General features: G+C 35.9%; 3 protein-coding genes and 1 pseudogene across 3 annotated transcripts; 3 read left to right on the top strand and 1 right to left on the bottom strand.

The window, feature by feature from the left end:
* Positions 220-1746, top strand: LOC104714501 (probable transcription factor At1g61730). The gene has a single exon (XM_010431889.2). The coding sequence runs from the start codon at positions 338-340 to the stop codon at positions 1490-1492; it is 1155 nt and encodes a 384-aa protein (XP_010430191.1). The 5' UTR covers positions 220-337; the 3' UTR covers positions 1493-1746.
* Positions 2787-4511, top strand: LOC104714498 (annotated as a pseudogene).
* Positions 5766-7399, top strand: LOC104714500 (anthocyanidin reductase-like). Its single transcript, XM_010431888.2, has 6 exons — positions 5766-5967; positions 6042-6208; positions 6294-6494; positions 6566-6725; positions 6801-7014; positions 7103-7399. Exons 1-6 carry the CDS (start codon positions 5835-5837, stop codon positions 7257-7259), a joined length of 1032 nt encoding a protein of 343 aa, XP_010430190.1. The 5' UTR covers positions 5766-5834; the 3' UTR covers positions 7260-7399.
* On the bottom strand, positions 8830-10331 carry LOC104714497 (DNA-directed RNA polymerase subunit 10-like protein). Its single transcript, XM_010431887.2, has 4 exons — positions 10191-10331; positions 9999-10057; positions 9291-9385; positions 8830-9163 (listed from the first exon to the last, which is right to left on the bottom strand). The coding sequence occupies exons 1-4, from the start codon at positions 10224-10226 to the stop codon at positions 9138-9140; spliced, it is 216 nt and encodes a 71-aa protein (XP_010430189.1). The 5' UTR covers positions 10227-10331; the 3' UTR covers positions 8830-9137.

Below are 10429 nucleotides of genomic sequence, written 5' to 3'. Positions count from 1 at the left end.
AATCTTTCTTAATGATTTGGAGGTAATAACTAAATTCCAAAAAATCATATTCCATTGAAACAAAATATATTTTCCGAAGCGACGAAACTATTTAATTTCCTAGTTTCTTTCACCCAAAAATAAAAAGTAAAGTACCCAATAAATAATTATATAAAAACCCTAAAATAAAAAATAAAAGATGTATTGGAAGACAGCAAACACTTAAAACTTAAAACTTAAAGCTCACACCTTTTTATATTCCTCCTTCACCCTTCTCTTGCCGTCTGTCTCCTCCTCACGCTCTCACAAACCCTAAAAAACTTCTCTTTCTCTCGATTTCGATATTTTCACATCTCCAATGACGAAAAAGCTCAATCCTTTGGAAGACCCACCATCCGCTTCTTCAAGCGACGACGACGACATCGAGACTTCAGAAGCTGGTGACCCTTCAGACGACTCTTCTTCATCTGAAGACGACGAATCCTCCAAAACTCCAATCAAATCCCTCGCCTCCGTCGCCGCCGCCGCTGCCGCAGCCGCTTCATCTAAATCCACCGTCGTCGCAGAATCGGATTCTGGATCGGAGACTGAAACAGATTCGGACTCTGAATCAACGAACCCTCCCAATTCTGGATCTGGCAAAACAATCTCAGTGAATCTCAAGAAGAAAGAGGATCCGACTTCGTCTACTGCTTTAGCTTTACCAGCTGCTAAATCAGGAGGAACCAAACGGCCAGCGAGTGAAGCTGCTGCGGCGGTGACAGCTTCAGCTAATAAGCGAGTCAAGAAGGGAGGAGGAGAAGAAGAGAGTGTAAAGAAACCAGGAGGTTTTCACAGACTATGGACTGAAGAGGATGAGATTGCTGTGTTACAGGGGATGATAGATTTCAAAGCTGATACTGGTAAGTCTCCTTATGAAGACTCAAATGGGTATTACGATTTCATCAAGAAAGATATAAGCTTTGAGGTAAGTAAGAATCAATTCATGGATAAGCTTAGGAGTTTGAGGAAGAAGTATATGGGTAAAGAAGTTAAGAATGGTGTTGAACCTAGTTTTGCTAAACCTCATGATCAGAAAGCTTATGAATTGGCAAAGACTATTTGGGGTCCTGATGGGATTGCTGCTACTGAGTCTAATGTTAAGTCTAACGGTGTGTCTAAAAGGAGTAAAGCTAAGAAGAAGCTTGATTCTGTTAAGCAAGAGTTGGTGTATGCTGGTGATGATGATGGTGATGATGATGATGATGATGATATGGATGTGGTTGTTCATGGAAGGAAATCTGATTTGTTTGTGAGTTCGTCTCTTGTTCGAATGATTGCTGGTTGCGGTGTTGATGAGTATTATGTGAAGCGACAATGGAGTTTATTGCCTGTTGAGACGAAGAAGGTTGTTGAAGAGAAGTTGAAGTTGTTGCAAGCTAAGGAGTTGGAGTTTGTGGTGGAGAAGTCTGAGTTTTTGCATGAGGTTTCCTCTATGATTGTTGAAGCTTCTAAGAACAAGAAGAGCCATTAGAGATATATAGATTTAATCGGTTTTTTTTTGAACTAAAATTGAATTGCAATGTCTTCCTTTTGGTTTCGAATTTTAGGATTTACTCAACTTCTTCTTCTTCTTCTTCCCTTTGAGATATTTTCTATGTAACTTTTCTGGTTTTTTTTTCCATGTGGTTTCATCTTTTGTTAATCTCTCTATTTTGGATTTGTAGCTTAAATATTATAAATACCATGGAAGTTAATTCTGCCAAAGCTTGAGGCGTCTTAATGTGATACTTGAACAAGAAGATAGCAGACGGACAAGTTTGGTAGGATTGAGTAAAATACATTATGTGTTCTCTTGTTAAGTAAATATAATTGCAAAGATGTTGAAAGCTACACTTCAACACAAAGATTAAACTGGTGATGGAGACTTTTAACTCTTTTTTTTTTTTTTTTTATAACTTAGCACAGAGTAAAACTTAAGAATCACAACCTTTCTTTAAAGCATTCTTTTCTTAAGAACTTTGTAACACTGCTTTGTGACAATCGTCAAAATTCAAAATCGTGAGAATTGGTCGATGATAACGAAGTAGCAAGTTAATAAAGTTTTTGAGTCTGTTTTGAATCTTAGGTGTAGAAGTTGTTATCACAAAGCACACCTTGTACAACATAAGATGAAGTGATCTCCCGCATTCCATTTCAACAGTACGTCTCCGTTCGTTAGTCGATTCCGCGTCGCAAGCCATGTGATGAACGTACGAGAGTACGTATTCTGGCTTGTGAGAACAAGATTCCCTTGTACAACTCTATCTGTGGACCTGATACACGCGTAGCTTCCCACGTCTCCTTCGTGTTTCAGCTTCCGCCAGAGATGTGTGTTTTTACTTGCTTTTAACCAGATTGCAGCAGAGCTTAATTAATTTTCTTCTTTTGACTCTTCAGAGGTAAGTGATCTCCAAATTGATAATGTTGAGATATGGTCTGATTGTGCAGCTGATGTTGAGGCAGTTAAATTGGCCTCGTTACCACACATATCCAGAGAAAACCCATCGGCTTTTTATCTTGTTTTGAAAGACTTAAAGCTTTCACCTTGCTGTACCAAAAGCTAAAATTCTGTGGCTAGAGATATGTTCATGTGTGTAACTCATGATGGCCGCTTCAATTCTTATCTCTCAATGGGTGGACCATCTTAGTTAAGGATTGAAGATGAACGATGTACTGTCAGAGAACGACGTGGTTTGAGTCGTTGTTATATTTGTTGGTTCTTTATTAGATTTGGTTCTTGTTCTTTATTACGTTTTCGCATTTGAATTATTTTAATAGACGGAAGAAATAACCCTGCCGACAAAATAGTAAATCTTTTACTTCTTATATAGAAGTCTCAAGACTCTAAAACTCATAACAACCAAATCTCAATCTCCCTGTTTTATAAACATTAAAAAAATCAGAATACAGTCGACATGGCACAGACTCTTACACCCACCGGAACGAAGAAGGCTTGTGTTATCGGTGGCACAGGAAACTTGGCCTCAATTCTCATCAAACATTTGCTTCAAAAAGTGGCTACAAAGTTAACACCACAGTTAGAGATCCAGGTTCTTCACTTTCTTCTTTCTTCTTCTCTTTGCGTACTTTGAATGTTTAGTGACTCTTTAATGATACATAACGTTGCAGAAAATGAGAAGAAAATGGCTCACCTTAGGCTACTTCAAGAACTTGGAGACCTCAAGATCTTCAAGGCGGATTTGACCCATGAAGAGAGTTTCGACTCCTCATTCTCGGGCTGTGAATACATCTTCCATGTCGCAACGCCGATCAACTTTAAATCCGATGATCCTGAGGTCTATCTTTAACAGAATGTGCATGCTTTTTTTTTTTTACTCTAAATAGAAACATCTTCAAGCTATTCTTTTTTTTTTGTTTCAATGTACAGAAAGACATGATTAATCCCGCGATACAAGGAGTGATCAATGTGTTGAAATCTTGCGTAAAATCAAAATCAATCAAGCGTGTGATCTACACTTCTTCAGCTGCTGTGGTTAGCATCAACAATCTTTCTGGACCTGGACTTGTGATTAACGAGAATAACTGGAGTGACATTGATTTTCTCACAAAGGAGAAGCCATTTAGCTGGGTAAGGGTAACTACAATTTCTTGTGACACAAGCTAGGAGTTTTCCTATTGTAAACCAGCTTAACTTACTTCTCTGATTTTTTTTTTAGGGTTACACAATCTCTAAGATGTTAGCAGAGAAGACAGCTTGGAAATTTGCGGAAGAGAATAACATCGATCTCGTTACCGTGATTCCGCCACTTATAGCCGGGCACACTCTCCTCTCCGATCCTCCAAGCTGTTTATCTCTCTCTATGTCTTTAATCACAGGTAAACAAGAAATTTACCGTTTTATGTCTTATTCACGACAAGAAATTGATTAAGATGGTCTGGTGTTGTTGTTAGGGGAAAAAATGCATCTGACCGGTCTCAAGGAAATGCAGAAGCTATCTGGCTTAATCTCACTCATTCACGTAGACGATTTAGCTCGTGCTCATTTGTTTCTTGCGGAGAAAGAAAGTGCTTCTGGTCGTTACATTTGCTGTGCTTACAACACAAGTGTTCCAGAGACTGCGGCTTTTCTCAGACAGAGATATCCTAAGTACAATGTGTTGTCAGAGTAAGCATCTCTTTCAATAGAAATTACATTTTTTCTCAATAGAAATTACAAATTTTTGATGGAAAATTTAGTTTTTCTTTCTTTCTTTCAAATTTCTCATCAATTTTTGTTGTGAAATCTGGCAGATTCGAAGAGTGCTTGTCGATTCCGAAATTGATGCTTTCTTCGGAAAAAATCATCAATGAAGGCTTTCGATTCGAATATGGGATCAGTGAGATGTATGATCAGATGATAGAATACTTCGAGTCAAAAGGATTGATCAAAGCTGAAGACTCTTGATTCTCATTTTATAATGGCTTTAAATAATATGCTGGTAGACTTTATATGTCTTCTGATACATAAAAACTACATACCTTTAAAATGAACTTTAAACAAGATTGTTCAAGCACGGTTGAGATACATATTAAATTCTATTACTCTAAGAAAGCTGGTTTGTAAATTTACTCTGCAAGCTAAAACACTTGAAAGACAACTTAAATACAATACCATATTCAAGGAAGATCATAATCTATTATAAAAATAACGTGTAGAAATTATTATTTTGTTTGTCCATTAACCACCGAACCATATACGTATCCTAGTAAAATAATTAAATTTTACTAATCAGTATGACAGTGGAAGATCTTTACTAATCAAAACAATTAATATGACAGACTTGAAAATATTTTGGAAATATGTCGTACTTTGAACTAATTGTGACAAACAAATATGTCGTACATATCTAATGGTGAATCGAGGAAATCTGATTGGTTCGATAACTCTCTAGTTCGAATGATTGCTGGTTTCGGTGTTTACGAGTATTATGTGAAGCAACAGTGGAGTTTGGTTCCTCGTGACACCAAGAAGATGAAGTTGTTGCAAGCTAAGGAGTTGGAGTTTGTGTTGAAGAAGACTGAGTTTTTGCATGAGGTGACATCTATGAATATGATTGTTGAAGCTCTTAAGAACAAGAGCCATTATATATATAGATTTAATCAGTTTTTTTTTTTCTAAAATCGAATTGGCAATGCCAATGCCTTATTCTTTTCATGTGTTTTTTTTTTTTTTTTGTTGAACAAATTTTCATCAGGTTTTATCTTTTGTTAATCTCTCTATTTTGGGTTTGTAGCTTATACATTATTAAATACCATGGAAGTTAATTCTGCCAAAGCTTGAGGCCTTAATGTGACACTTGAACAAGAACATAGGAAATTATGTTAAATCAAACGTTCAACTTTGGTAGTATTGAGTCAGAAACATTCGGTGTTCTCTTAGTAACTGCAAAAATGTTGAAAGCTACATTTCAACACAAAGATCAAACTGGTGAAATTTTTTTTCACTCTTTTTATATAACTCATTTTAAGATCGGCAAGGTAAAACCCGAAGAAAAACAACCTTTTTATAAAGCATACTTTACTTTTAATCTCCGTTACTTATTGCTTTGTGACAATCGTCAAAACTCAAAGTATTGAGACAACTTGGTAGATGATAACAAAGCAGCAAGTCAATAAAGTTATTGAGTTTTTTTTAAATTATTAGGTGTAAGAGAAGTTGTTATCTAAAAGCACACGTGCTTACCTTCTAAAATAGCCTTATTGATCAATGGTTGTACCAAATGATTGTATTTGCAATTTCTTTTACTGCTTATATAGAAGTGTCAAGACCCTGAAACTCATAACAACCAAGTCTCAATCTCTCTGTTTTAAACAGTAAAAATCAAAATATAATCATGGAACAGAATTCAACACCCACTGGAACGAAGAAGGCTTGTGTTATTGGTGGCACAGGAAACTTGGCTTCAATTCTCATCAAGCATTTGCTTCAAAGTGGCTACAAAGTTAACACCACAGTTAGAGATCCAGGTTCTTCACTTTCTTCTTTCTTCTTCTCTTTGAGTATTTTGAATGTTTAGTGACTCTTTCATCATACATTGCAGAAAATGAGAAGAAAATGGCTCCCCTTAGGCTACTTCAAGAACTTGGCGACCTCAAGATCTTCAAGGCGGATTTGACCGATGAAGGGAGTTTCGATTCCGCATTCTCGGGCTGTGAATACATCTTCCATGTCGCAACGCCGATCAACTTTAAATCTGAAGATCCTGAGGTCTATCTTAAACAGAATGTGCATGCTTTTTTTTTTTTTACTCTAATAGAAATATTTTCAAGCTATTCTTTGTTTCAATGTACAGAAAGACATGATCAAGCCGGCGATAGAAGGAGTGATCAATGTGTTGAAATCTTGCGTTAAATCGAAATCCGTCAAACGTGTGATCTACACTTCTTCAGCTGCTGCGGTTTCCATCAACAATCTTTCTGGATCTGGACTTGTGATGAACGAGAAAAACTGGACTGACATTGATTTCCTCAGAAAGGAAAAACCGTTTAACTGGGTAATTACACTTTCTTGTGACACACGCTAGGTTCTTCTTTAATAAACTTGCTTCTCTGTTTTTTTTTCTAGGGTTACCCGGTCTCTAAGATGTTAGCAGAGAAGACAGCTTGGGAATTTGCGAAAGAGAATAACATCGATCTCGTTACTGTGATTCCAGCACTGATAGCCGGAAACTCTCTACTCTCCGATCCTCCGAGCAGTTTATCTCTCTCCATGTCTTTAATCACCGGTAAGCACGAATTTTACTATTTTATCATCTTCTGTTTCACGACAAGAAATGAACATGATCTGGTGTTGTTATTAGGGAAAGAAATGCATCTGACCGCTCTCAAGGAGATGCAAAAGCTATCAGGCTCGATCTCGTTTATTCACGTAGACGACTTAGCTCGTGCCCATTTGTTTCTTGCGGAGAAAGAAACTGCTTCTGGTCGCTACATTTGCTGTGGTTACAACACAAGTGTTCCAGCGACTGCGGGTTTTCTCAGACAGAGATACCCTAAGTACAAGGTGGTTTCAGAGTAAGCATCTCTTCCAACATAAACTACAAATCTTAACGGAAATTTTCGTTTTTGTTTCTCATCAATGTTTTGTTGTGAAATTTGGCAGATTTGAAGAGTGCTTGTCGATTCCAAAAGTGATGCTTTCTTCGGTAAAACTCATCATGAAGGAAGGCTTTCAGTTCGAGTATGGGATCAAGGATATGTATGATCAGATGATAGAATACTTCGAGTCAAAAGGATTGATCAAAGCTGAAGACTCTTGAATTTTATAATGTAACAATGGAATTGATGAGGATATGAGATCTGTGATCTCATTCTCATTCTATAATAATGGCTTTTAAATAATTATGTTGGTTGACTTTATATATCTTTTGATACATAAAAAACTACATACCTTTTAAAATGAACTTTAACAACAAGATGGTTTGAGCACGGCTGACATAGGAATGGTAGGTACATGTTAAAATTTCATTACTCTTAAGAATTGGTTTGTAAGGTAGATCCTAATCTATTATAAAAATAACGTGTAGAAATTATTATTTTGTTTGTCCATTAACCTGAATTTGAAAAGATGTTTACTGGTATGAAAGTGGAAGGGGAAAACGTGAATTTTGTATATCTTTGCGATTCCAAGCTTTCGCAAGTTAAAGAAGATTAAGAGAATGGGATCTGACTGAGTTATATTTGGAATTCGAGCAAGATTAGTAGGAATCGGGGTTCGACTAAGAAGTGATATCAAAGCCTCTTGGTAGTAAAGCAGAGGCTTCTTTGCGCATATAGAGTTATTGGAACTCAATGATGTAGTAGATAAGAAAAGTCATTGAGAATTATGGGAAAATGGATTGATGTGTATAAAATAAAACATCAGTGAAACGACAGCGTTTAGATAAAAAAGAAGTAGGTTGGTAGAGAGTCCCACATCGGAGAGCTGAGAGTTTGATAGTAGTGAAAGATGCATATAAAAGAAGGGTCTTGGTCTTTGGTTAAAAATCACGCAGCCATGTGGTGAGCACAAAGCGAACTATTCTTTCGCCTTTTACTAAAGAATACCGTGTGCTCTCCACGCTTAAGTGGCATACGCCTATTTTTGGAGGGATCGATCTTCGGGTCGACCCAACATTTTATTCAGTTTTAAGATTTTGTACTCAATTTAATTACATTTTGTTCCTGCCTTCGTCGGATATATTTAACCATCCTCTGTTTCTTGTGTGTTTTTTACTTAACAACAAATTTGTTGTATTATAGCTTTTTCCATACTTTAATCGAACTCTAGATTAAATAAAACATGCTTACTACTAATTTCTGTAAATCACTACACCATCAATATAATAAACTCTTGAAGATAAGATCAGCTCTTTCACTAACCAATGATATTACAGTAATCTGTTCCAGGTGCATGAACTCCTCGAAGTTCATATATCTACAGGCACAACATTCAGTTGAAATTTTCTTTTCAGTTATTCTAAAATTAGAGAAAAAAAACAACAACAAAACATTTTTTTTCCTTATCCCAAGAAGAGCATTACAGAACTCCAGCCTGGTGCATGTACGCCTCTAAGTTCATCTAATCTAAGTGAGGGATCAAACTTGTCCTTCCTCAAGTACCAATCAAACAATAATACTGGAATTCCACAAACTGATTTTGTATTGTTTATTTTTTGGTAAGAAAATTTATAAGTACTTTGGTCACCACCACCGTACAGTGATCTTGTGTAAATTAGCAGCAACAAAATTGTTCTTTGTGCTCTATATTAATTTAAAGAATCTTTGACATGGATGACGAATGAGTCCTTCAAAAAATGAAAAAAAAAAAACCGAAAAACTCACTAAAAATACTTACCTTTCAAGGTTTTATTATTCTCTGCAAAATTTGATCCTATTGTTACTTCTAAAACCTTGAGACAGTCACAAAAATTCAATAGATGACAGAGAATCTAGTATAGCTTTGAGCTTTATTTGTGGCTCAAAAGGTTGTTTACATTTCTAAAACCCCACAAGAACATGAGAAAACTCAACAAAATTTTGAAACATTGAGGTTTATTATTGAGAGAGAGAGAGAGAGAGAGAGTCAAGATAAGGCTTTTCATATGGATGAGCATGAGACCGATGCATCACTCCTTCACTTTTGTAGTGCATCTTTTTTAGTTGTGGTCAGACTTTTCCATAGCTGCAAGGAAAACAGAATTTAAAATAAATTAAGCAACCTTACATAAAAACAAAGACAGAGAGGGAGAGAGGATAACTTAGAGCGTGCAAGGCAAAAGAACTAGGTGTAGAGAGAATATAGATATTACTGTTGTAGTTTAGAAGCTTCTCGATTAGATCGACGTGAGTCATAAGCATACGCCTGCAACAGTAACGGACTAACCCAAGCGCATCTAGAGCATCCCTACATATTCCAAAACCGAAAATCAAATTTACAGTTAAAAAAAGAACTCAATTTGAGAAGACAAACTATGCATGCCAAATCATGGATGGCTAAAGATTACACTAGAGATAAAAAAAAAAAAAAATAAGAGTTTGAAAAATCTCAGTGACATGATTTCATGCTTTTAGTAACAGAGATAACATCTATGATTTCATGCCTAGCTAACACCTAAAACAAAAACTAGAGAGGAAAACAAGAGAATCAAATACTTTCAGTGACCAATCTTCATGCTTCAAAACAAGATGATCATACAAAACAAGATTCAATCTATTCGACTATACAAGAACATGCTTTTAGATATATAAAACCATCAAATCATTCCCACCATCATATTCCTCTATTCTTCATCTTTTAGAGGACTATACGAACACGAGTTTCATACTCTCGTTTTTTAACATAATCCTCAGAAACATGAACATTAATAAATATAAAACTATCACTATTCGTCTATACAAAGACAAGATGATAACTCTTCGAGTATATGAACAATCAGAATCTCATGTTCATCCAAACAATTTCTCACAAATTATGACAAAATTTAATAAGCATAATTAAAAGATCGGTATATACATACCCTTCGGCGTAATCAGCCTGGAGAAGCTCAAGGTATGTATCCCATTTATTCCCAATCACCTAAAACACCATAGACAAACAGAAAAGCTTCGTAATTGAAAATCTCAATTCTAAAAACCCTAGATATATAGATTTGTCACACATATAACCCCAATCGAGATCGTAAGAACAAAAGAGAAGAAACAATCAAAACCTTTCCACAAGTAAAGCAACGAACTGGGACAATCATCGTGAACAAATCGAGTTTTTAAAGACTTTTTTTATCGTCTCTAAGCGATTCTTCTTAGGGTTTTATGGTCGGTCTCTCTCTCACTTTCGTATCGTCGTCTCAGAAGCAAATTTAGTTTTCGTGTCTAGTATTTGCTTAATTTTACCTTAAATAAAAGTCTTCTTACCTAAACGACACCGTATTTGATTTAAGTACATTTAACT

This window comes from Camelina sativa, chromosome 9 (assembly GCF_000633955.1).
Source record: "Camelina sativa cultivar DH55 chromosome 9, Cs, whole genome shotgun sequence".
Lineage (NCBI taxonomy): Eukaryota > Viridiplantae > Streptophyta > Magnoliopsida > Brassicales > Brassicaceae > Camelina > Camelina sativa.
This window is presented reverse-complemented; position numbering and strand designations above follow the sequence as displayed.

Coding starts and splice junctions, on each gene's coding strand:
- LOC104714501 (XM_010431889.2), top strand. CDS start 338: ATGACGAAAAAGCTCAATCCTTTGGAAGACCCACCATCCGCTTCTTCA.
- LOC104714500 (XM_010431888.2), top strand. CDS start 5,835: ATGGAACAGAATTCAACACCCACTGGAACGAAGAAGGCTTGTGTTATT. Junction 6,495..6,565: donor AGGAAAAACCGTTTAACTGG/GTAATTACACTT, acceptor TTTTTTTTCTAG/GGTTACCCGGTCTCTAAGAT. Junction 7,015..7,102: donor AAGTACAAGGTGGTTTCAGA/GTAAGCATCTCT, acceptor GAAATTTGGCAG/ATTTGAAGAGTGCTTGTCGA.
- LOC104714497 (XM_010431887.2), bottom strand. CDS start 10,226: ATGATTGTCCCAGTTCGTTGCTTTACTTGTGGAAAG. Junction 10,058..10,190: donor GTTGCTTTACTTGTGGAAAG/GTTTTGATTGTT, acceptor ATGGTGTTTTAG/GTGATTGGGAATAAATGGGA. Junction 9,386..9,998: donor CAGGCTGATTACGCCGAAGG/GTATGTATATAC, acceptor TGGAATATGTAG/GGATGCTCTAGATGCGCTTG.